Raw genomic sequence first — 27819 nt, forward strand, 5'->3', positions numbered from 1 at the left:
GAGGTCCTTACGTCTGTTTGTCGCATAAAGTGGAGTAGGGCGAATTGGGGGTCAGATTTTGAAGACTTGGAGGAATAAAGTCATGGCTTTTCGAGTGTTCCGTCTGTTTATGCCATCGAGTGCGGGCTCTCTAAGAGTAGGAATCAGAGTGCAAACGGTAAAACGATCCACACGTGGGAAAAAAAAAACAATTCTCCCGGTTCTGTCTAAATATTTGTTTTTTTAAGTGTTACCTACAACGCATGAGAATAGCGGTATTTTTTACATTAAGAGTCGTTGTTGTTGTTTGGAAGAAGTTGTTAAACCATGTATGACGCTAGTTTCTTTTAAGAACCGCTGGATAAGATTCTGGGTTCAATTAGCTTCGTAACATCAACACAGACTAAATTGGCTAAATGACCTATCATTTGTAACCTTTCTTATGCTCTTAAGGACTTTGTAATTTTTAGCTACTGGATTTTTATTTAGTTTGCAGCTTGTAAGATGTATAAGATCGCTGCAGGTTAAAATTTAAACTTGAATGTAGTACAGTACTTGACTTACATTACTTTTATCTGCAGTTTATTTGCATTAATAAGCAGGTCATTATTATGACAGTTTAGAAAGATCCGACCAATTAAATATCCATCAATCAAACATCAATAATATTCACATACTTCACATAGACCTCAAAATAATAAGTTACATTTACATAGCGCAAATATAGTCATTATTATAATAACACAGTCATTATTGGACCACAGCCACAGGACAGAGAAGGGACAGTATAGGAAGACCCACTTCATCCAACTTGTAAAACACTAAAGTGTAGCACAAATATGTATGTATTAGAGGTGGGTAGCTGCGTCAGCATGCGTAGGCTGCAAAGGAACAAGTAATAGGTTTATTCCATGCTGAAAAAAAGAAGAAAGAGAACACAACGTTTCGGCCGTGGAGCCTTCTTCAGGTGTGAGCAACCTGAAGAAGGCTCCACGGCCGAAACGTTGTGTTCTCTTTCTTCTTTTTTTCAGCATGGAATAAACCTATTACTTGTTCCTATGTATGTATTAGCACTGCTTACTGAAGTCCATTGAAAATGGGAAGAATCAGCGTAAATTTTCATCGATGCGTTCATGTTAAACGAGAGTGTAAGGTAATATAAACGAAATGCCCGTGAAATCTTTCTCAGAATGTGGCAGCCCTTTTCTTTACTTGTTCAGTTAAGACTCATCTCGCAGCTGTGCACTTCAGGTGAGGGTTCTATTGAGATCAGATTATCGGATTTATAATCTTTAGATTTATTTTATTTAAAAGTATAATTAGTACGAAATACAGCATGAGGAGTCATAATCATGATAAGCAAAATTTTCAACAACAAGCTACCTAATAATGTTTAATAATTTATGTAAACAATTGTGAGTGTTTATAGAGATAAATTATATTGTGTATAAATTATATATTCTGTAAAATACAATAAGTTCTAACATTAAATCTACATTCTTTATAAGATGGTACATCAATGTAATATATAAAACCTCTAGTATTATAACATTTAGCCTATCAAATGTCATTTTTATGCATTGCTCAGCGAACATGTCCGATAGCACAGCTGTAGATAAATGTAATTTGTAAAACTTTCAGTTATTATAACGTTTAGCCTATTGAATGTAACTTTTATGCATTACCCAGTGAAAATGTCCAATATCACAGCTGTAGCTAAATTTTTGTCTGGTTGTTCTTGATGTTCTGATCCTTAAGTTGGAGAATTTTCTATTAAAAAAAAAGCATTCAATCTTCAATGATAATCAATCATTTTTATATATGATTGCGTATCTTTTATATTAAACTTGCTATCGTTAATCACGTTAAAGGTGAAATTTGGAAATGACAATGTTGAGAGAATGTTGGAGTTGTCTGATCCACTGTTACTTGTTCATGTCTGGAAAAAGCTTATCCATTGGTCTTTGAATCTTGATTGATAGTGCCTTAATACAAACCATGTTTTCTTATCAGCAGAACGTCAGGTTTTTACACCATATCAGCTTTCTGAAAATGTGACATTATTCTTTCTTCGACATAGAGCGTTTTGATTTGGAACTCGGACTACCAGCCAGATGGGTGTTGCTAAGGAAATGGTTAACCATTTTCAAATTATTAACATGATACATTATTATTAATACAATCAACCTAAACCAACATTACTTTTTAAGAGTTTAGGACTAGATTTTAAAATGTGTGGACCAGTACCCTGACTAACATTGTAATTTAATGGTTTTACTGGAGAGTGGAGACAAACGTGTGGACAAAATAAATACTCTTTATGACTTTTTTCAGCAATAGAGGGTATATGCTAAACTGATATAATTTCCATATTTTGTTAAGGTGAATGTGTTCATAGAACAGATATGCTGCAAAATGGTGACATGCATTTTCCTTAGATTCCACTGTTGATTAACATGCAGATATAGGAATTATATCAATTCAGTAAGGTTGTCAGTCAGATTTCCTCACTTTAACATCATGGTCTATAAATGCCTTTGCTGATGCTTAGTTGTTAAAACTGGCACCACTTTCAGCTTGTCAACATTTTACCGAATAAATATGAAATAATGCTTACTTGTAATAACAGCTGGAGACATTGGACTCGGATCTAATCCTTTCACTTATTTTTCACTTGAAGGAGAACTTCAAGTCCCAATTTCTGATTATTAAATCTCAGTAACAATATAAATTCATTGACAGTATAGAAAAAATTATAAACGTTGAGTTAAGCACAGAAACGTGAACTTTGTGAAAGTACTGTATGGTCGCCATTGGTGTTGCAAATCCCTGGTCTTGACATACTTTGGGAAGTAATTTGGTGGTTTTACAAGTTACTGTGTACATTTTACTTTTATTGTAGTTTGAAATGCACTCATCAATGCTGATTCTTCCTAATATAAACATAGCATTGCAGTTCCCCTTTAATGGAAAGAGTTAAAGGAACAAAAAGCTCTGAGTTCAGGAATAAAATGATTTGCTATGTAGGAAAGACTGCATAGCAAATATAATTCTTTGTATGTTCTGGACTGTGAGTAACCCTTCTTAGTGCATTTCTCACTGTACTGATTGTATTGTATTATTATTATTGTATCATTTGTTACACTGTTTTATGTTGACTGTGTTAAGCTGCTGTTGCACTGCAATTTCCCTCACAGGATCAATAAAGTATCTAATTATTTGTTAAGCTTTAGTTAGAGTAATCTCTATGATTGTATTAATGGGATCCTTTTTTCAGGGGAGCATTCACACTGGTCCTCCAAGAAAGCTACAGTATGGCTGGTGGGCCTATGTACTTGGTGAAAGAACCACTCCAAGGTTCAAGGACAATAGCAAGATCATTACTGTAGATGGAAACCTAGCTTCTGGGAAGGGTGTGTTTGCTCAGAAACTGGCAGACAAACTAGGTAACTTATTTTTTCCATATAGTGATGTATGTATTGTACCTATCATATCATTTTGGGTTTTTTTAATTTGTCATCCAATTAAGTTTTTCTTCAGTTTGACGTGGATGATGGCATATTACAAAAATGTGTTCAGTCAATTCTGCGATTCTTCCATTGTAATGGTAGTAGATGGATCTCATTGTCTAAGTCAGTATTTCATATGTTTTAGGCAAAAATGAGGAAGTGTAGGTACACTCTTTCAACAAACCCACCTTCCAACCATTTGTCTTTTAATGCATTATAGCTAGCACGTGTACACTAGTGTTAACAGGCAAACACTAGAGGTTCAGGGGATGTGCATCCCTTATTGACAGCATTTTAAGCCTCAAAACTTCTGAGAGGCTTCACTGGTTGAGCCATTTGGGAAGTTGTAGGCTATTTTTAACAGCAAATGTTGATGTTAACATTGTCAGCTTTATGCTTCTCAAACAAAGCTCCTCCAAACTTGCAGCTTAGTTAATCGGTGTTAGCTTAGTTTTAAAAGGCTATATATTACAATTATTGCTGCATAACCACTACAGCTGTTGGACATCTTCATCAAACAAATGTTGTGGAAGGCCAATATAATTATTGACTGTCATGACCACCTCTTGCACAGTTAATTTGAACTCTTTCCATTGGGCATTGGTTTAGACTACCTAGATTCAAGTGCAATAGAACTAAGTTATCCTTTATTCCTGTTGGTATTAACCTGGTTATGTTTGACAATTGTATATTTTATGTTATCTGTTAATTGAGTTATGTAGTTTTAAATGTATTGTTATGTTTTTTAACCTGACCACAAAACAAATTTCCCATTTGGGACAATAAAGTAAGAAGTAAAAAACAAATGTTAAGAATTTTAATTATCACTGTAAATGAAGGAATATTGGACCTGTAGCCCCTTTAAAATATTTCATACATTTATTTTTAGGCATGCTCTACTTACCTGAGCCTGATGTCCATTACTGGGATAAGAAGATGGGTGATAAAGAGCTTTTGGATACCTGTTTCAATGGGAACTGCAGTCTAGACATGTTCTATAAAGACCCAAAAAGCGCAGATGGAAATTCTTATCGTCTACAGTACTGGATGTACCATATTCGATTCCTGCAATACTCCGATGCCATTGAGCACTTGCTTACAACTGGTAAAACCAAAATGAGCTAGGCTGGCAGTGGCCCCTTCTAAATCTGCATGTTTTGATCTGTTGAATGTTTTGTGTAATGTTTTTTTTTATCATTGGTAGGGCAAGGTGTTGTTCTGGAGCGTTCTCCCTACAGTGACATGGTATTCCTTGAGTCAATGTTCAAACAAGGATACATCAGGAAGCAGTGTGAGTGATATGTTTGATGATTATTATGTTTATTAAAATGAGGAATTTAATTTGAAGTTAGAAGGTATCATAATTGTGTGACATAGCCGTACATGAGAGATAAAGGGATAAGGATTTTAACTGATATTGAAAGCCGGTCTCTGCTAACATCTCTTTTCACAATTAGCATTATAGTAAGCCCCCCTCCAACTCAACCATGCCTCAGTGGAGGAAACTAATAGCTTATGGGAAAACTGGGAATTGGGGAATAAGGTTGAGCAACACCCTAAATAAAGTCTTGGCACTATAAACCATACATTTTTCCACATTATACAGTGTGGTGAAAAAGTAGACCCCTTCTAATTCTATGGATTAACATATTTGGATATATTTGATCTTCATCGAATCCAAATAGTAGATAAAACTAATCTCATTTGACATATAACATACAGCAATTATGCTTTGTCATTATTGGCTCACTGTCTTTGTGTGAAGCTACAGATGCCTCAGCTTGCAGCCTATCTACTGTAAAACTGTAATTTTATCCTTTCTTCATGACATTCTTATTTTTTTGCTTTCAGCTTCATGATTTGTTGATACTTCATGATTAGGAGACATAATGAAGGCATGAAACACGATTATAGAAAAACACACAATTATCAGCACAGCAAGAACAGTTTGAACAGTATGAAGCAAAATGGAAGCGAATGTGTAGACAGATGCTGGGGCTGCCTGGGAATGGTGTTCATAGAGAACAGATATGCATTTCTGTATTTTGTGAAGCCATTTCAGGGATCAACTATGTTGTATTGAAACTTTGGTGCTGGGGATTTTTGGTCAATTTTTTAATACATTTTTTTATGTTATGCTGTGGGAGTTTACTGTAGATTTTTTTTTTTCATCACATTAACCCTGGTCTTAATTAAAAATAGAAATAAAAAAAAACCTTTATGAACAAACATTTTTAAAACCAAACTAATCTAGACAGCCGTTTATATCTTTGCACCTCTTTTTAAGAAGTTCTTACTTTGTAATTTATTAATTTTAAATGTGCCTATTCTTGATTGCTAATTGCAAAAGTAGAAGCTCATCTATATGTGAATAATGTTCTTTACTAATCTTTGTAGGTGTGGAGCACTATAATGAGATCAAGGGCATCAGCATCTGTGAATTCCTGCCCCCTCACCTGGTTATTTATATTGATGTATCTCCTGAAGAGGTGCAGAAAAAGCTCAAGCAATCAGGCAAGGTTGGAAACTTTTGCTGTTAAACATATTAACAATTAAAACAATTAAATTTTCCTGCTACACTTTTTGTTTAATGTAGTTTAAAAAACATAAAATCGCATACAAATCACATAAAAATGTGATTGTTTAATACTCTTAATTAGAATTGAGACTATTATCTCATCCTAAGATCTTGTTTTTTTACCTGCCCATTGAACAATTTTATGGGTTGAAGAACCTGAAGCATTTGGGCTGTTCTTAAGAGTTTACATTTTGTTAGGTTTAGTGTACTCTACAATCAACATGTCTCAGCATTTCTGAGAATACTTTCAACTATTGCTAGTTCTGGGGCCTGTTAAGCTCTCTAGTTTTTTTCTGAGGTACTAAATTTAAAGAAACTGGACAAAGCGACAATTGTTTGGCATTAAATCCATCTAATTAATTGTATGGCACTGATTCATTATTCATTTTTCTATCCTAAAACCACTGTTTGTTGTTGGGTTACCATAAAGACTTTTTTTGTAGATATCAGGCAGTCCCAATTCAGTGTGTTATCATCCGTACTTCTTGCTATAAGTGCCTTCTCTGGCTTGTAGTATAGAGCTGCCAATTCCTGTTTTAAGTGTGTGCTTTTATGCTGTTACTGAAATATGCAGTCTAAGTATTTCCAGTGAAGTACGTTTCATTCCATAAGGCATGTAGAGGAGAATGGTAACTTTTCTGTCATTCCATGGGAAAATACGTAGCGGAAGCAGAAAAGCTATGACTCTAGTATTGCCAAAAGTACAATTTTTCTATATAAAATTTAATTAATTCTATGCTTGTGCAAAATATAGTCAAAACACTGCAAGATTTAATGTGTTAGCTTTTAAACCTGGCTGAAAGAATTCTGTCTGTATAAAAAAAACAAGTGGAAACTATTTTGTGTCAATAACCATAAGAGCTGAAAGTGTAAAGTTCAAGATTTGTTTTAAATGTATGTAACATGTAAAGTCTATAAATTGTTACAATTTGGTACTTTCTTTTCTAAACAATTCCCTTATGCAGAGCATTTAGGGAAGTGTTTTACATGCTGCATTGTCAGGAGCACGAGTATCTTTTCTGAAGAAAAACGTACAGCCTAAAAATTCTAACATTCTAGCAGAATCAGTTCTTAAGTTTGTGAAACCTTTGTGTTTAAACTAAACTGTATGGATAGTCATGTCAGGCAGAGGAAATTTAATAATTGATTAAGTTAAAAATGTATATTGTGCATATTTATAGTTGGTGATTCCAGATATAAAATAAACAAAATATCCTTACTGTAGTTAATCAATAGACATATCTAGCACTATCACAATATACTGATGGGGAAAAAAGAAACGCAACATTTTCTGGGATGAGAATACTATAGTTATAGCTTAGGTACTTTCACAAAACGTTGTCAATTTGTTTGTGAGGCATTGCAACTTACCAATCACATGAAAGCTTGTTAGGTGCACTTTTACCCAACGAAGTCCAGGTGGAACAATGCCTGATCACGTCACCTTTTAAAAAGGCCTTAATTCAAAGCTTAGGTCACTGCATGAAAAAGACCACACTTAGTCAGTTATGTGTGAATTCCATAATGCCTTGAATATCACCAGAAGCAAGGGAGAGGTCGATTGGTATACTGCAGGCTGGCATGTCATGTGCTGGTGTTGCCAGACACTATGGAGTTAGCCGCTCCACTTGGTGCTGGAGGACTGAAATATAAGGTTAGGTGTTTTTTTCAGGGAAAGGTCTATTGAGGATGCAAATGTATTCAGTCATTTCTTTTAAGGTATGTTTTTCATCATTATATAGTTGACACTTTGGTAGTCTTAAATTGATGGTTATATGGGAAAGTATTCTTAAAGAATAATATTTTTACAGAGAAAAAATACTGTACATAAATAAATTCACACCCCACAGAGAATAGATTTACATAGCAAATTTAAATCTGTTATTAGCTTAAAGTTAATATTGCGATCGCCTGACCAGGAACAGATGAAGACTGTCTTCATTGAAAGTATGTTACAATGTAAATTCCTTTCATGTGTCAATGTGAAAAGAGAAAGGAGACTTCCCTGTAAGAAATTTATGATTATGAAATGGGTATGGGTATACCATATTTTCAGTGACCTTGTGAGTCTTTTTACTGGATACCAAATCAAAGAAGAACACTTGTTGTCTGTCAGGACCTCAGGAAGTTACTTCTCTTTAAATGTGGAAAAGTATTATTTGTGATTATTATTAATTTTCTCTTTTGCCAGTAAATTAAAGAGCTTGGGTAGTCACTTGTCTGTTGAATTTTATAGGTTTATAAATGCAGAACTGGAATATACATAGTTTGAATCTTTAGTATTTTATCTTAAAACATGCTCATACCAGTTAAATTTCATACAGATTTTTATAAATAATATTTTATAAATATAATTTGATTAAGTAACAAATATGCTGAGATTCTTTCTAACCCTGCCACTTGTAGTTTAAGAGCCAGATTTTAAAATGCATCATTGACCATTCATTTTGCATCTTTCATTTATCTGAGGTATTTATTTATCAGTTGGTAAATCTCTTGAGAGAGCATTGAATGTAATGGAATATTTTTCTTACAGAAAGAGTTATAAGTAATAATGACAAATTGTTATTATTTCATTATATGTAGGGTGACATGCTGTAGCTTCAGTTCTGTGAGGCTTTGCTACACTAAGACAGTGTGTTTCAGTATTTTGGGCCATTGAGAATACTATGCTACATTTTACTAAATGTACATTTGATAATTGATTTTCAATGAATACAGTCATGTCTGCTGTAACACATTTCTATAGAACAATTAATAAAGTGATTGTTTTATTAGGGAACACTTTTTTATAACATGGGTGCGTGTTGGCTATAACATGACTCAGGCATATTGGAACTAGTCACAGGTGTAGAGTAAAAATGATTGCGCAGCAGTCTTACATAGCTTGGGTTGCTAGCAGATTTTCTTGTGCAGTATTTGTCCAACATGCATACGCATCAAAGTTGTGTATCCTTGCTCAGCTACTGCATTTCCTTTCTTTGGGAACATAAATATAGTGACGTGAAAAAAAAAGTACACCCTCTTAAGGTTTTACATATTAAGACATATCTGACCTTCACCTAGTCCTCACCAAGTTCTAACAGTAGATCTAACCTCATGTGACATGTAACAGTTTTGCAGCATATGATCCGTTTTTCTTTCTTCACTGTAGCAATATTTGCAGAATGTGCCACTTGAATATCTGAAGAACATAGATGTTGCATACAAAAAGACTTTCCTTCCACAAATCAGGTAAGTGCATGCAGAGCTGTCAGTAGACATGGGGTAAAAGACCATGGACCATATTGCTTTGGTTTCAGCTTGATTCCCCCCCCCCCCCACCCCCCCAGGGCTGATATGCTCTCATTTGCCAACACTAGAGATAACGTTTTGTATTCCTTTTGTATGTAATTACTTAAATGTGCATTGAAAGAATAGCATTGAATATGATAAAATAAACTGTATTTCATGTAATGTATGCAACAGATGTATGTAGGAGTGAAATATTCAAAATACTGGTAGTAGATACTTAGTATATTGAAAGTAAGGCCTTCCTCACAGGTGTGGCTCAAGTGTAAATTAAGCAAATGATATCCCAGCGGATAAGGAATATATATAGAAATGCTGAACAGACCTGATTTCCTATAATTTTGGCTAGCATGAGGACTTTAGTGAATCAAAAAGGCGATTGTTGGAGCACAGTTGGTAGGTGCTTTGGTGAACATGACTGCTCAGCTTGCTAATATTTCATGAACAACAGTGTCAAGGTGGAATTCTGAGGGAAAGACATCAGCAAAGGGCTATATTTGACTTAAGTGCATAATCTAGGGTTGGGTTGTAATAACCGTACATTGATTTGAAAAGCAAGGCAAAATAGATGAGTAACTGCAGATAAGTTTAATGCAAATTTCAACCCAATTTAATCAAAGACGCTCTGCTGAAACTTCAGAAGAAGATACTGTACCATAGTCAGACTGCAGTGTACAAACCACTTATCAAACCTAGTAATGCAGATTTGAGAATCCAGTGGTGCAAAGAACACAGGGGACCTCTAAGCAGTGGAGAAATGCAATATTGTCAGATGATTCATCCTTCACTGTATTCTTGACAAATGGGGCCAGTGCACTTGTGGTGCCATCCTGCTGTGCTTTGGGTCAAGTCAAGTGTTCTAGTGGTTCCTTAATATTGTGGGGTGCATTTTCCTAGTATGGTTTGGGTGCATTCATTCTTTTATATGGCAAGGTCAGTACTAATCGCTACATAATTGCGCTGTCCATTTGACTGTGTCTCTGACTGTTACCTTCACCCTGTGTTGCGGTGTTTCTTTCCTGCCAAGACAGACTTTTTCATGGATAATAATAGCCCCATCCACAGAGCACATGTGCCTACCCAATGGTTTGATGAGCGTGACCCCCTTAACAATATGTTACAGCTTTCGCTGTCACCAGAGCAGAGCCCAGTTGAGCATTTTTGGGGTATTTTGGAACAATGCCTCAGTAGTTTTCCACCTCTTATCAAGCAGGTGTGCATTGACTGACTTTATCATGGAAGAATTTCCTGTCAGCACATAGTGGACCAGCACTCCAATTGAGTGACTGCATTGGTGTTTGAATTTTTTTGTCTACTGCCTGAAAGTTTCATGTGCTTAACATATGTTTACATATCACAAACATTACCCTCTAAATTCATAACAAAATACTGAAATTTTAGGATAAATGTCTTTTAGTATTACTTGCCTAGTCTCGTACAATGATTTCAAAGTTGATCTTTGGTACTATCCTTCACCCTCATTCCTTCAGTTCTAAAATCATCATCTGGAATTGTTAATATAAAGTATAATACTTTTCATTTGTGTTCCAGTGAGACCTCTGAGGTGTTGGTATATGATACAACTCAAGTGCAGGATATTGAGAAGGTAAGGGCAGATACAGTGCCTTTAGAAAGACTAAACCCCCTTGAACTTTTTTCACATTTTGTTTTCTCAGTTCATTTAGGGAAAACTAAGGTTGCTGCTGGAAGAGGTGTTAGTGGGACCAGCAGGGGGTGCTCACCCTGTGGTCCATGTGGGTCCTAATGCCCCAGTATAGTGACAGGGACACTATACTGTAAACAGGCATCGTCCTTCGGATGAGACGTAAAACCGAGGTCCTGACTCTCTGTGGTCATTAAAAATCCCAGGGCGTTTCTCGAAAAGAGTAGGGGTGTAACCCCGGTGTCCTGGCCAAATTCCCCATTGGCCCTTACCAATCAGGCCTCCTAATAATCCCCATCTATGAACTGGCTTCATTACTCTGCTCTCTTCCCCACTGATACCTGATGTGTGGTGAGCGTTCTGGCGCACTATGGCTGCCGTCGCATCATCCAGGTGGATGCTGCACATTGGTGGTGGTGGAGGGGAGTTCCCATTACCTGTAAAGCGCTTTGAGTGGAGTGTCCAGAAAAGTGCTATATAAGTGTAAGCAATTATTATTATTATTTAAATGTTTTTTCCTTTTTATCTACAGTCCATACTCCGCATTAAGGAGAACAGTGTTTAATAGAGGAAAATACATAGTAAAATGTGAAACTAAATATCAAAATGCTATTAAACAGAATCAATACTTAGTGGAAGCTCTTTGGCAAAAAATACAGCTGTGAGTTGCAATAGGACTCTACCAACTTTGCACACCTATTTTGGCAATATTTGAGCATTCTCCTTTAAAACTCTGTTGAATCCCTGATAAGATCCTTGTGTAGTGTTAATGGACAGAAATCTTCAAGTCATGCCACAAATTCTTTATTTGATTTATGTTAGGGCCTTGATAAGGCCACTTAAGGACTGTTTTGATCCTATAGCTTTGCCAGTGTGCCTCTTGTTGTCAAGATAAAAGATGAACGTCCAGCTCAGTTTCAGTTTTCTTGCAGAGGGCAGCTGGTTGTTCCTCAAGGACTTTTTTGTACTTTGCTCCAAAATCATTTTCCCTTCTATTGTGGCAAGTGCCTCCTTTCCTGTTGATGGGAAACATCCCCATATCATGATGTCATTACCACGTTTCATAGAGGAGGGATGGTGATGTGCTGTGTTATGTTTGCACTGCATGCAGTATGTTTTACTTAGGACAAAAGGTTCTATCTTAGTTTTGTTAGGTCATTAAATGTTTTTCTATATGTTTGCATTATCAAATTTCCTTTGTTGCCAATTTCTTCTGTAATGGCTTCCTTCTTACCAGCCTGCCATTCAGGGTATATTTGTGGAGCGCTTGGGGTATTATTGTCATACACACTTTGACCAGGACATAAAGACCTGTAGCCCTTTCAAAGTTGCCAATTGTAGCTTGCTCAAAAAGTGCTAAAGTTTGATGGATGGCCTGATATAGTAAGGGGCTTGGTTACATCTTAGCTAATTTAAGAGGTCAACATTTACCTTACCAAGCTATTTCTTTTTTTAAACATTTTTTCGTTTTCTTTTTTACATTTTAGATTTCTAGAATGTGTTTTTTACTTGTAACTTGTAGGGTAATATGTATAGATAAAATATGTAATACTTTTTAATTTCAGGCTATAAATTAACAAAAGGTGAAAATAGTCATGCTTGAAAGTTTGTGAACCCATTGCATAATTTGAGATTGTTTGGTTTTTTTAACCACAAAATGCATATTTAATCAGAATTTGTCACTTTCTATTTGAAATATAGTATAATTATTCACCAATTTGAGTGTTCTGAAAGAAAATGTCCATGCAGAAAAATAATACACACAGTATACAGAAATTGTGCAGGTGCAAAAATAAGTGACTATGACTTACATCAAGGTAAAGATGGATCAGGAGGGTCAATGACAGTGTTAACCAATTAACCAAGATCACCAATGAAATTGATGTGTTAGGGAGGAGAAAAAATAAATAATTGCAAGAAAGCAGGTCAGTTACTCTTTCTACGAATGTAACATCAAGCCTTGAACTAAGGAAACATCAGCAGAACTGAGGAAAAAAGTAGTGGATGCTCATTAAATCTGGACAAGGTTATGGAGCCATTTCAGAAAGATTCAGACTCTATAAATCCACTGTTAGGCAAATAGTATACAAGTGGAGGGCATTTAAAACAATGGCAACCCTACAAAGAAGTGGCCGTCCTCCTAAAATTTCACCCAGGGCCACAAGGAGAATAATAAAAGAGGTAAAAGGTAATCCTAAAATAACATCCAGGGATCTACAAGCCTCCCTAGCTGCCTTTGGAGTAGTGGTGCATAAATCAACAATCAAAACCCAGAACAGAAATGCCATCTATGGAAGAGTCACCAGGAAGAAGCGTCTTCTGTCAAAAAAAAACTAACAAAAAAAGAACAAAGATTGCCAGAGACCACACAGACAAGCCTGACTCTGGACAGAAATCACAAAATTAAAATGACAAACTTAGGTTACATAATAATGCATAATAGTGCAATAGAAATTGAATAAAATAAAGCCAGACAGAGCTCAATATAAATAGAGCTGCGATGTGTCCAAGGTGCATGCAATACATTATGTCCAAGTAGTGCAGTATGCCAAATACAATGAAAACTGTATGTCCATGTAGCCATTACGGGTGATTTGCTGAAGGAAATGCAGCTTGGCTATTTAGCAGTCTTATTGTCTGGAGGTAAAAGCTTTTCCTCACCACTTGCAGAACTTCCGTCAAGAAGTAAAGGATCCAATTACAAAGGGAGGTATTCAGTCCCAGGTCCTGGACCTTGATGACAAGCTTTGAGGGCACTATGGTATTACAGTATTTAATGCTGAGCTTTAATCAACAAACAGCATTCTCACATATGTACAGGTTTATTATACAGGTGGGAGAGGGTAGTGGCAATAGCATCCTCTGTTGACCTGTTCTGGTGATATGCAAATTGCAGTGTGTCTAGGGTGTCAGGCAGTGATGAGGTGATGTATACTTTCACCAACCGGTCAAAGCACTTCATGATAACTGATGTGAGTGCAACAGGGTGGTAGTCATTCAGGCAACTGACTCTGGGTTTCTTAGGGACAAGGACGATAGTGGCTTTCTTAAAGCAGGAAGGAGCTATAGACTGAGCTAGAGAAAGATTGAATATGTCCGAGAAGACATCTGCCAACTGGTCTGCACATGCCTTCAGAACACGGCCATGGATAGCATCAGGACCAGGAGCCTTGTGTGGATTGGTCTTTTTAAAAACTTTAAACACATCCGCTCTGTAAATGATCAGTGAGTTTTCATCTTGGATTTCTGGAATCCTGGTTTGATCTGCACCTCCAACTGAGCATAGAATGAATTTAGCTCATCAGGAAGAGAGGCAGATGTGTTGAGAGCTATATATGTGTGATATAGCTGGGTTGCATCTTGTAGTGGTGTAATGGTGCTTATACCACTCCACGTGTTCCGTGTGTTGCAGTCATGATAATATGACTCTAAATTAACTCTATAGTATTTAGCTATTTTGATGGCTTTCCTGAGGTCGTTTCTGGATTTTTTGTATTTATCCATATCGCCAGAATTGAAAGCAGCCCTCCTAGCTTTATGTTTGGCATGTATCTCGCCATTTACCCATGGTTTCCGATTGGGTATGTGCGAACACTAATCCTGGGAACCGTGTCTTCAATGCATTTACTGATGTAGCCGGTAACATTATCTGCATACATATTGATATTTCCATCAGGCTCGCGGAAGATCTGCCAGTTAGTGATAGCAAAAGAGTGACTTAGTATCAAATCCGATTCATCTGACCAATGTTGAATGGTTCTTAACACTGGCCTCTCCTGTTTAAACTTCTGCTTGTAAACGTGAAGTAGCAGAAAGGAGGAGTGATAGGATTTGCCAAAAGGAGGTCAGGGGAGGGCTTTGTAACCATCCCGGAAGGGAGTGTAAACATTGTCCAACGTGTTTGCAAAGTTCGCACCATTGAAATCACCCACTATGATGAATGCCCCTTCAGGATGTGTATTCTCGTGTCTGTTAAGGAGACAGTGTAATTCATCCAGTGCCCTTGTGAAATTTGCCTGCGACGGTATATACACCACTGTGAGAACTGCCGATGTACACTCCCTCAGGAGATAGAAAGGGCGACATTTTATTGTCAAGATGTGTAGAGCATGATGTTGAAATAATCTCCACGTCTGTGCACCAGGAATTGTTTACCATGAAGCATACCCCGCTGCCTTTGCTCTTACACGAATCCGTTGTTCTGTCCCGACGGTGAATAGAAAATCCTCCCAGAAGGATAGCAGAGAAGAATATCAGGCCGTCAGTTGAAAACTCAAGGTGGACACAAATTGGGTGTTACAACAAGACAACGATCCTAAACATTCAAGTAAGGTCACTAAAGAATGGCTTAGGAAGAAGAGGTTCCGTGTCCTGGAATGGCCAAGCCAAAGCCCTGACATGAATCCTATTGAAATGCTGTGGCAGGACCTGAAGATGCAAGACATTCTTCAAACCTCACAGAGGTGGTAGAGTTTTGTAAAGATGAGTGTAGAAAAAATCCCTCCAGCAAGATATCAGAGACTGACAATTGGTTATAGGAAGTGGCTGTGTGAAGTTATTCCTGCTACAGGAGGTGCCACAAGTTATTGACTGAAAATTTTTACTGAAAATTTACTTTTGCACACAAGCATATCTGGTGATTTGTGAAAGATCACAGTCTAATAATCTATGAGTTCAAATCCATTTTTATGTGTGGGAAGTCTTTATTTAGGATATTAATTCTATATATTCATTAAGAGTTCAAGTTAATATAATATCTCTATAATATCTAAAATAATGATCACCTTGAAGGGTTCACAAACTTTCAAGCATGACTGCACTTGATATATGAACATAGAACTGGAAAATTGTGATTTCATATTGTTACTGTTTTATTCTCAAGCAAGTTAGAGTGCTCCATCTGTATAAATGGGTACAAAAGTCACTGTAGTTAAAAGCAAAATGAATACTTTCCCACTTTTGTTGCCAGTGATCAATTATTGATGTATTGGTATTAGACTGAGTTTAACACCAAAAAATGATTCCAAAATATTAAGGGATTTGACTAAAACAATCTAATTTTTGTACTTGTCAATTGTTACGTTGTATTGCCATAAGGATGAAGGACTTTGTGTGAGAAGTTTGTTACTCTGTATTGTTAGTTACACTTCATTTGTTCTCAGCAACCCAATGCAGGTTTCTGAAATTGATTTTTAGATGAAATCATAGTTCTTACTTTATATTTTCACATACTTGTATTTCTACTTCTTTTTCCTATGTTCTTTAAATTCAAAGGTGGTAGAAGACATTGAGTATCTGAAGTTTGAAAAGGGGCCCTGGTTGGAACAGGATGATGTCACTTTCCATTACCTCAGAATGTTGTGAGTATTTTAGAAACCAGGTGTTCATTTGATATATAATATCTAATTTCTTAGATCTCGTACCTTCCATTCATTTCACGGAATTAATTTAATTAGCTTTGTCTTTTGCTTTCAACTCCACTTTTTCCAGTATATTGTTCTTTTGTGAGATGTCTATCTGGTATTTTGGACTTAATCAGTTTACAGCATTATTCATCTGGTAATATGTCAAGTAAGTCAGTTGTTAATCTGTATTGTCATGTCAAGTAATTTCAAATAGTTTAACTGGAATTAAGATTTTAAAAACTGTTTTGTTTGAAGGTAATTCATATAGAGTTTGTCAGGGAATTTTATTGAAGAAGAGGCAGGAGAGGTATTCTCATTCACTCAGTAAGGTCTTTATTCATATTGCAATATTGGAAAAAGCCATCACCCGTCTGTGCAGAGAAGTGAAAGCTGATTCAAAAGCAAGCAGGGAGAGCCCTTGTTTTATATCTTCAAGGACAGGCAAAGCAGTAATTTTCCATTACTTATAGGTTTTTGCTTTTAGCAAAGAAGAGCAGTTATTCAGATAGTTTCTCATACTCCCTTCTTCAAGCAGCAGAGATAAACATTATTAAAACAACCCGTGCCCTTGACGAGTTGGATTTATCACACTTTGTTCTAAGTATCCAGCTGCTTCTGCAGCTTCTGTCCGTAAACAACATTTTTAGGATAAAACACCTTTTCTCAGTAACTTTCCATTACAAGTTTTACTTAGAGGTGCTTTAAAAGCCATTACTGCTGTTAATGTGAAAACACAATAGTATATTTATTTTTATTTATTGTTGCAATTGTTTTGTGAAAAAAGAACAATCATATTGTTTAATATACATGCAATTATGTGAAAAATAATCAGCAAGCCAGTGTTTTGCTGGCAAAAGCTCTGCTTGTTTTGTCATTTCTTTGACAAGGCCTTGAGAATTAAAAAAAAAATACATAAGTGCAATAAGATCAACAGGGCTCCTTCATAAATCACAACATAAAACATGTTATGCTTTTCTTTCATTGTTAATTAGGTAGATGGGTTAAGAGGTTGTTTAGGGTGTTAGACAAATAGAACAGCTGCCCAAATGGTTTGAAATATTTTAGTTGCAGTTACTATGACACAAGGAGAAAAAAATCCTTACACTTTTAGAGAGAGGAAGGAGAAAAAGGTTATTGTTAATTCAAATAGATGCATGCTTTTAAAGCTCTGTTTATAAACCAGAATGGAAAATTCAAGTTTCTAAAAGTTTCTGTACAATGACAAGTTAAAGAGAAATATCCATCCATCCATTTTTTTTCTGGTTTATCCGTGAGAGGAAACTAGAGCACCCTCAAGAAACCCACGTGTACATGGGGAGAACATACAGATTCCGTGCAGATAACACCCCAGGTTTAGAATTGAAACCAAGGCCCTAGTGCTGCAAGGCAGGAATGCCAACCACTGCATCACTTGCTGCCTAATTTAGAATTAATTAGAAATATACAGTGTACATATTTCACTTGATATGCATACTTGTTCTATCAAAACTTTTGACAATACTGTACTGCATGCAGTACTGCTCCATGAGAACCTGTACATGAAAATTTCCTTTTCGTTGTAAAATTCCTTATTAATATTCAATATTAAACGGATTTAAACATGCATCTCTCAATAAGAGATTAAAAAGCAATCGTTTCACTAACAACCAATGCACCACGAGTGGCGCCTGTCGGTCATTTTGGCTAGCCAATCATGTACTGCGGTATAACGAGCTAAACTGTAGATAATTTTGTGCAGTATGAGGTTTTACTGTGCATTTTGAATGGCTGCATATGTATGTTACCTGAGATTTCTCAACGTGGTAACAAGATGGGCTGGCAGTACACATGATGCCCGAATTTTTGACAGCAGTCATCTGAAATCAAATTTTGAGGAAGGATTGTATTGTGGAGTTCTCGTTGGTGACCGTAGTTATCCTTTAGGAAGGTATCTTCTGACACCTGTGCACAATCCTACAACATTACAAGAGCTGCGTGATAACAGGAGTCATAAAAAGCCACATTGAACAAGCTTTTGGAATTTTAAAACAATGCTTTGCTTGTCTGTCATTTGGTTTGTGTACCAGTCCATCAAGAGCCAGCACCATCACCATGGCATGTGCATCTGCTAAAGGTTAAAAATTGTATGTTGGCGCTGGCACTTGTTTATTGATATTGCAGCTTTATTTATTTTTATCATCTGCTGTTCTCATTAAGGGTTGAAGACAAACAAAAAGTTGCAGACCTTACCATCATCCCCAGGTACCTGCCAGAAGTGACCATTGGAGGACATGAATATGATGAAATCTATTATGCTTACAGATCGGTAAGGGAAAAAAAAGTTTTGATACTGCCTAAATTCATTTAATTTATTCAATCTGTTATTTTTTACCTGATTTATTTCAGTATCTTAATCATTTTTTCCTTTTCTACTTAATCTAGAAAATGTAAATTACATTTAAGATCAATTCAATTCCAGTTGCCATTTTTCTTTGAAATTGTCGAAATTGGTTTTTGTCTGAATGGAGCTTTCTAGGGATATAGTTAGCTTCTGAAAACAAAAGATCAGTTATGGTTATTAGAAATACTAGAGGGGTGACAAAAAAGAGGAGGCTATCTGGCTCACTGCTAATAGCCTTATGATCCAAGAATCCCATCAAGATGTTTATTAAGCAACATGAGAACAAAAAAAAAAAGAAAACTGTAAGGAATTTGAAGGCTTCCAAAAGCATTCAATTTTAATGAAATACTATAGAAAACTAATGTTGTTATGGAACACATGCAGCAAGGAAATAATGTATAAAGATTTGTGTCTTCAGTAATCTTCAAAATGTGATACATTAGCAAAAATCTGTTGCAATATATTATAGTAAAGCATTGTGGCATTTAGGTTTCTTTATTATTGGTAGTGACAATTGGTAAGTATTGGTAAGCCAGGGATAATACCTTATTATTAATATTAATCAGTAACAAAGTGTAAATACAGTAGCACAAATTACAGTTGAGAGTCAGGTGGCTATATTGGTATAGGAGCATTGTTCTTTATTATTGTATTTGCATCTTTCCTGTTGGGTTTGACTGTTATAACCTAGTTTTTACATACTACCAGACAAGATTGGTCTCTTCAGGCTTGGTTCTCTCGGAAAATACCCAAGGATACAAGCATGAGATGTCTACGTTAGGGCATAAGATCAGCATGGACATGATTTTGGCCTTACTGTGTGCAGATGTTGACGACTTATACAGATCCCATAGTTGTCCTCAAGTCACAGAAACTAAGGGTTCTAAATGATTCTATTAGTCTTATCCACCACATACTTCAGATTTACTTCTGACATATTTCGATCCCCAAAAAAACGTTTATGCGAGAAAAAAATATCTAATTGGTACATTTAACGCAATACCAGACACCCATTACCCTATTAGTTATGTAAATCAAGGGTATACTGTACTTAATCACATTCCTATCCTAAAAGACAAGTAAATATTCTTTTACTGTCTTGAACCAAACTTTTTTAAACATGTTTGGAATGTTGTTTTAAATCTTGAAAATATAATGTGAATTTATAAGTTTATACTCAAATACTCCAGGAAAGACATTTCTGTTTATTCCTAAGGCAAAATTCAATATCAGTACAATGCTTACCAAAGGGACTCTCCACCTGTTTTTTTTTCATGTATAAATAGTAAAACTTGGAATTCAGGGCATTATTTTTAAAGTAATTGACTATTTTAAAAACAATATCGATTAATTCATGTAACGTTTTGCGACATTGTTTTTATCGCTCGCCATTCATATGGTCATCTAGGTCACATAACCTCTGTTTTTTCTCCAGCACACACAAACCAGATTTCTGCTGCCCATAGCTAGACCACTGCCCAGCCCTACTGTATTACTGGCAATTGCAACCTGCAGGCACTACCCAAAGTCTGCGATCACTAGGCTCCCCCAGAGTAATACACTCAGCATTATTATACTACGTTGAACATTTTGGTTATTTTTTGCTCACTATGTACTTATGCTTATACAGTCATCTATTTCTTTAAGATCAGTGTTTCTGATTTTCAGTGTTTTGAAGAAAGATATAAGATGAGAAAAAGGGGTTAACTGATTTCTTTCTGCACAAAGACTTCTTGTAACGCGAGACATTCCATGCATAGGCACCTTTACGTTATGGCAGGGATGGGAGTTAACTGATATGAAATTCCAAGTGCAAGATAAAAACCCCCCTAACTAAGAAAAGATAAAACTGACCATTAATAGTGTTGCTGTGAAAAGCATTGTAGGGATGTCAATAGCAAGTTTATTATTACATATATTAAATTATTAAATGTAATAGGGGTAATCCCTTTTATTATTTAAAAAGTGTGTCAGCTAGTAGAGATGTAGTAGCAGAACTGCAGTATTGAAAGCACACAGGTTTCTTGCATTTCATAATTAATAGGTGCGTGCTGGTCAGAGAGAGGGTGTAGCATTTTCTAACACCCCACATTTTTTACTTCCTGTAAAAGAAATTTACTTTTCCCTTTTTTTCAGGGGGAGAGGGGGAAGAAAGTGAGTGTGTGTAGGAGGAGGTTAAAGAACAGTTCCAGCTGCATTTTGCAAGAGAGCAGAATACTGTATTGTATACTGTAATAATACTGTGGTAGTGTAATTTTATTTTATTATTACAGTACTGTAATAATCATCATAGCAGTTATAAATAAGAATGAACCATTCCAACTTATGCAAATTACTTTATAAGTTTTATGTAATGTAACCTTCTGTAAAAGGGGGAGTACCTATATGTTTCTGATAACACAATGTAACGTGTGTTTCTCTGCAAACGTAGTTCGGTGTGTTAATATTCAGTATCTTGTTTTTGTTCCCATCCACTCAAAAGTCGTGTTTCAAGATTGTCTATATCAGTGGTTCTCAAACTATGGTACACGTACCACTCGTACTACGATACAGTGTGTGCTAATACTTGAGTGGACACAAGAGCTACTATGTAATTCTATACCATAGTTTAGGAATGCGTGCTACGAACGTAAGTGACCAATTGTATTTAAAAAAAGTTATGTCCAGCAAATAGGTAGGAGAATGTGCTGCCCCCTCTGAAAGACAGTCACTCATAGAATTATTGAAATGACAGATGATATCAAACGTAATTAATAATAATAATTGCTTACACTTATATAGCGCTTTTCTGGACACTCCACTCAAAGCGCTTTACAGGTAATGGGGACTCCCATCCACCACCAGCAATGTGCAGCACCCATCTGGATGTACGCTGATAGAGCACGTTAAGATAAGGAGATGCTTTTCACTGCAATTAGATGAGTCTGTAGTCAATTTGGACAATTTGCTTGTTTATGTTAGATACGAGTTTGAGGGTACGTCCCATGAGGACTTTCTGTTCTGTAAGCGGCTACCAACAGGAACTACAGGAGAGCACATATTTCAGCTTCTGAATGAATTTATCGAAGAGAATGGCATCAACTGGATAAAATGCGTCTGAGTTTGTACAGACGGTGCTAGAGCAATGACAAGCCGACACAGCGGTGTAGTTGCACAAATTAGAGAGGTTGGTCCGGAAATGAATGGATGCATTGCAACATCCACCACGAGACCTTTGCCATCAAGAAAATGCCTCACGATTTAAAATCTGTTAAGAATCTGTTGTGAATTGTATCAAGGCTTGAAAAATGAATTCACATCTGCTTTGCTCCACTAAACAGGCTCACCCCTCTCACTGAAATGGTGCTTTTTTATTGTTTATTTTTAATCGTTGTTGTTCCTGTTTTTTTTTCTGTAAAGTGCTTTGAGAAGCCACCTTTAAAGGCGCTATATCAAATAAAGTTTACTATTAGAATATTTATTATATGTGTATGTGAGTGTGCACGCACGTGCACTCATGTTGGTCATTGAGAATTTCTGGGGTTCCTATGAGAAGATGACTTGTAGGTGGTTCTTGGTTCTGGATCAGGGGTGGTACTTGGTCCAAAAAGTTTGAGAACCACTGGTCTATATAGTTGAAACTGAGCATTTAAGTCCTCAGCCATCGCCACATCCTTCGATCTCTCTGTTACAATCTCAGTTTTTACAAGACGCACTAGCTGCTGAATTGCAAACCTTCCAATGTATATATTTTGTGTATTCAGTGTGTTTTGATTTAGTAATAAATGGCCCTTTTTTGTTTCCCTCGACCAAAGCAGTCTGATTCCTGTGCTGTCAATCTGCCCTGAATGCTGGTCCCACTTCCCTCCTGACTTCCTGGCTCTTGAGGAAGCCTTCAATGTCCACCATGTTAAGGATCTTCCTTACTTTATTCTTTTTAGCACCCTCTTTCCAGGGTTGCCTTTGTCACTTTGTCACACTGTCTTTAATTTTTCTTTCCACTTCCCAGCCACCTTCCAGTGCCCCAGGGCTCTTTTCTTTCTTTAACCATGAGCCCTGCCCATGGCTGTGTTGTGCCATGGCTCCAGCAGCTGAGAGAGTACCCGAGCATGAGCATGACCCGTCTTCAACACACACCTCCCCTAGTTTGGCCCACAGGGCAACTGGGTATCAACCGCACCCAGGCGCTTCCTTTGTGGAAATGTTTCTTAGGAGACTTGCCTGGCCTTGGCTCGGGATGAGACCCTCTGTTAAGGGTGTGCGCTTAGAATTGACCAGCTCTCAGGCACTACGCCTTTGATGAAGTTCCCTGCCCGGCCATTGCTGGTTAGACCTCTCCATTCAGTGAAGCCTCGCAGGTGTAGCACAGTTGTGGATCTCCCTGTCCAGCACGTCCCTGTCCAGCTCATCAGTCTGTCAGTCTGTTGGAATGCACCCCAGACTATGCAGATAGCTTGTCCTCCAGAATTTGCAACACCCTTCCTCAAGACCATACAGTGTGCTCCGAAACCAAGAAAGCAACACTCCAAATCCTCAAGTTCTCTGACTTCGATCAGCAGTCTCTGGTGCTTAGTCCTGACAGCCTTTGTCATCCCTGCCTGGGATGCAGTGAGCCCACGTCTTTCCAGACTTTTGTATCCTAGCCCCTTGTCTTTTCTTCCTGACTGGTAGGGACTATCGAAGCTCTGCTTGCCAATATTTCACTATTCTCTTTTCACTCTTGTGTTTCTTTCCTTTCTGTGTCCTGTCAGTCTGCCTGTCTGCACCACTGGCTATTCTAGTGGGCTGTACACCTACACAGTGCAACCTCCATCCTTCGGAATGGAAAGTTGGAATGGAAAGTGGCGATATACACAAATGGTTGATCAGTCACTACAGAATTACAGGAGATACTAATAACACATACTAGTAAATATTCTTTTTTTTATTAATCAATCTGTATCAGTCATGTACTTGTTTGGAACAATACCTTAATACTTGAATTTAAATATGTGAACAGTGAATGTATCTCAACAGAACTGAGAACTCTTAACCAGTTGCATTTCTGATTTAAGTTTTAAAAATTCAACAGAAAGGAATAGTTGGATCCATGTCCATCCATCTGGCCCTGCCAAAAGCAAGAACAGGGAGGGATTGGTTAGTGGAACAATAAAAGTTAGATCTCAAGACTTTAGAGTTGGGTGGTGAGTTCATGATAGGGAGGTTAAATTGTGAGAAACAGTCTTCTCACCAGTATATTGTAGTGGCTATGCTGACTTTTCGTTGCTATTCTGTGGTGTAAACAAATGTCAAACTGTTATTTCTGTGACAGGAAATTACAATGGTCATCTTATCACAAAATGTATTTTGTCACTGATGAGGTCTTGGGCAGAATTCTGGTTTACATATGACCTCTTGGTCCAGCAGTTATTTTTGGTTTCTTATGTTTGTTTAAGTTTATTTGCTACTGCGGTTTGGTCAATAGTGGTCAAAGTCATGTCATTCGTTACCAGGGTCTCAGAGGGTATTGTAACTGCTTATGGAGCAACATTTAAGTGACATCGTCACAGGTATTCATCGGTTGTGACATCATCAGGTGTAGTAGACATTCTTATATTACATTTTTCTCATTGATGGATCACTCTGGCTGTGTCAGTGGATTTATGACAAGGTTTAAATGTGCATCCATCTTGGAGCTGCTGACCTGAGAGTGGCCCATCATGCTTTGTGCTTTTTGACTATAGCCCAGCTAATAAGTCTTTTGGGCAGATTTTAAAATTGTATTCATTAGTGTTTCTAAAGTTAGATTTAGTCACAAAATATTTGGTATTTTTCTTTTATATTTTTCATTGTATTTTTAAGAGTTCAATATAACTGCCTTTTCACTGGTAATTTAAATGCATTTTTCTTTAGACTTGTGCTTAGATTAAGATTCCATCTTTAAATTTGATATGGCAGTTCAGATTATTATTCTGAAATAAAAAAAAACAAATGAAAGTGCATTTGAAACTCCATTAGAAATCATAATTTGATTTTGTATTTTAAGTGTTTTAACAGCAACATGTTAGCACTGTTTTCCTTTAAACTAATTTTATGTTAAAATTCCCTTTGTAATGCTGTTGAAACTGTAAGCAAAATTTAAAATGTAAGGCAGGTTTTCTGCATTAGTTTTGACAATTAGCAGATGTATTATAAATATATGCATAAAGACTCTGCACTTTTTGTGATGCCATGAAGGGTGGCTCTCAATCCAAGCACAGACCTCTCACGAATCTTAAGTTAAACAGTGGTTTATTGACTGCAACTTAGTGGATAATGGCTCTGGCAAAGTAGATGGGTGGGCATTGTACTTTTTGAGGCGGCCTAGCATGTAGGGAGTGGGACACTCTCCTTTACCGTGGCTATGTAGGTGTACCAGAAGCCTGCATGGTACATTTATGGCTCAGGGAAAAGAGGTGTGAATTTGTGTGTGTTTGTGTATGTGCGTGCCCTTTGATGGACTGGTGCCCCTGGTCATGTCCAGGGTGTATCCTGCCTTTTGGCTGTTGCTTGCCAGGATAGCAGGATGGGCTCAGGCCCTCTGCAACCCTGTATGGGATAAAGCAATTCATACATGGATGAATTCCAATTATATCATTTTAATTATTATTTTAATTGCCTTATGTTAATATACCTTAATTTTGTGGCTTCTTTCTCTTGCATTTTATTTCTAATGTTCTTACCATTTAACTTACAGCACTTAATTACCTAGTTCTTTTGGGGCTTATTTTTCCCCTGGGTTTTCCTTTTGACTTACTCTCTATCTTCCTTCCCAGTTTTTTTGTGAATTCCTGTTTAGTGATGACCCATTCTCACCTCATTTAAATTTAATTGATCTTGTTTGTTTAGATGAGCCTACTGGCATAGAACAAAGTGTAGGTGATTAATCTTTCACTGAGCATAGTTACATGGGGGTTCTGATCATTAACTCATCCAGCCATTACTAACACACCTGTCTTCAGTCAACAATCCATTTAGACATTTAGACATGTCAGTGACTATAAGAATAACCCCATATTGACCATCCAATTCTGTGCTATGATTGTATAACTATAACACCATACATTACAGCGTTGCACTGTATTTTAAAATGAGCCACTTGGGCTTAAAATTAATCAAGGCTTAGTAAGCTTTAAATGGCAAATTAGTTAAGAGTTTAATTAAAGTTTAATAGGCAAGTAGCTTTGGCAATATGCCTGTAACATTAGATGGTGCACTGAATGAAGACACTGTTGTTAGTTACACAATTTCAGTTTTGATTATTTTGTAGAAATGTATTGATATCACCTAACTTGATGAATGATTAGTTGCCATCCTCTTTGGCATTGTAATATGAGTGTTCGCAGTCACCATTCATTCAGACTCCTCATCCTCCACCTGTGCCAAAGTCCACAATGGCATTGGACTGAGGAAGAGAGCCATAAAGCAATGTTTAAACTTCCTTTGAAATTCCTGGAGGACAGGAATTTAACTGTGGCTAGTCAGTATCGAAGAATTGGTCAGGTGAACTCCTCCCATCTATAGCTATGGAGGCTGTAATGCCATTTGAAAGCAGTCAAGCAAATCATGAGTTGAACTATGAAGTTCTGTTAGGTCTTTGCCACCTTTTTCACTCTCAAGACACTTGGAGATCAAGTATTCTTCTGAATTAATGTGATTCACTGGAATGTGCTTCTGTTTATAATTTTGATATCCAACCTAATTACAATGATAAATAATAATATACGATAAATATATGTAGAAAATGCATAGTTACAATTGTGTGCATAGCAGATTAACTTAGCTTATCCATACTGACACTGTCCTGTCTTTACTGTATACAGTAAATCTAAATCTGTCTTCCTATGTTCAGTGGATCATGTGAATTTGAGATTTCTTATATACTGCTTATTTTACAAATTATTTTTTTGTTGTTCTTTTTATGTCCAGCTCCCTGGGAAGAAGTATGCAGCGGGATACAATGAGGATGCAGGAGACAAACATATCTGGTTAAAGTAAACAATGTGGAAAATAGTAGAAAGATGGCTACAGAACAAGACAAATAATTCAGGAATTTATCTCTTAAAAAGGAACTTTAAACAAAACCTTTTTTTGTAAAATGTCAATGATTTTGTTAATGCATTTCATACATTTTTATTTTCCTTGAAACATGCTTGGGTGGAACATGATTGTTCATCTGGTTAGGATTATTGTATGTAGTCAAATCTGCCAGTATCCTTTTAAAGATAGAAGACTCAGAAACTATTTAAATCTTCTGCTAAAATAATATAAGTATAACTGACACGTAGCCTTAACATTATAATCTAAAAGGAAGCTTTTATATTCATGAATATTTGAGTTAACAGAATTTTACTGGTTCAATATTCCACCATTTTGAAATATGCATTTGTTTTAAAGCTATTGTTCATTTTGAATTGTGTAGTACAAGGAATGCAGAATCAAAGCAGTTTTGTATTAAAAATATCACATAATTACATTGTCCCTCTGGCTACTTTTCTGCAGTTTCTGTGATGGCAAATGCATGACAGTGGTACATGTCTTGACAACTGTGTGATTTGGTTTGTTCTGTGGATATTGACTGTAATAGGGCTTATTAAACTTATTGATGATCACAAAATATACAAGCCTCCTAAGTGAAAAGCTTTTGAATATCTTACTCCTTATACGTGCCTGTTTCTTACCTAGATAGGAATGTATCAAGAGCAAAATGAAATGATTGATTTTAAAAAACAAAGTAATATCATTCCCACAACAATCTGTGGAGTATGTTGGTACTGTATAGTCCACAGTTACAAATATTTGGGCACTGTTTCCAGCAGTACTTATATGGTCTGAGTTAATTTGGAGTCCAAAAAATAATTATTTCAACATTCTATTCTATATCTTTTATTGAAAGTATTATAGCTTTGTTTTCTGTAGTTGAGTTTACACAGCCAAAAAGACAAAAACCTCAGCTCTAAAATCATTGGTGAGCCTTTAAAGGGGAACTGCAAAGCTATTTTTATATAATAATTAAA

The 27819-nt window shown here is 36.5% G+C and overlaps 1 protein-coding gene across 2 annotated transcripts; it reads left to right on the forward strand.

Moving 5' to 3' along the window:
- On the forward strand, positions 1–27426 carry ndufa10 (NADH:ubiquinone oxidoreductase subunit A10). 2 transcript variants are annotated; one of them, XM_015359281.2, is made up of 10 exons: positions 1–157; positions 3257–3425; positions 4378–4593; positions 4693–4779; positions 5886–6007; positions 9221–9300; positions 10909–10963; positions 16295–16380; positions 18622–18730; positions 20942–22598. In XM_015359281.2, the coding sequence occupies exons 1-10, from the start codon at positions 83–85 to the stop codon at positions 21038–21040; spliced, it is 1098 nt and encodes a 365-aa protein (XP_015214767.1). In that variant the 5' UTR covers positions 1–82; the 3' UTR covers positions 21041–22598. The 2 variants fall into 2 exon arrangements, with proteins under 2 accessions (XP_015214767.1, XP_006636803.1); XM_006636740.3 differs by lacking the exon at positions 20942–22598 and adding an exon at positions 26732–27426 and having other exon boundaries at positions 3–157.
- The last annotated feature ends 393 nt before the right edge of the window (positions 27427–27819 follow it).

Source organism: Lepisosteus oculatus, chromosome 12 (assembly GCF_040954835.1).
Source record: "Lepisosteus oculatus isolate fLepOcu1 chromosome 12, fLepOcu1.hap2, whole genome shotgun sequence".
Taxonomy (NCBI): Eukaryota; Metazoa; Chordata; class Actinopteri; order Semionotiformes; family Lepisosteidae; genus Lepisosteus; species Lepisosteus oculatus.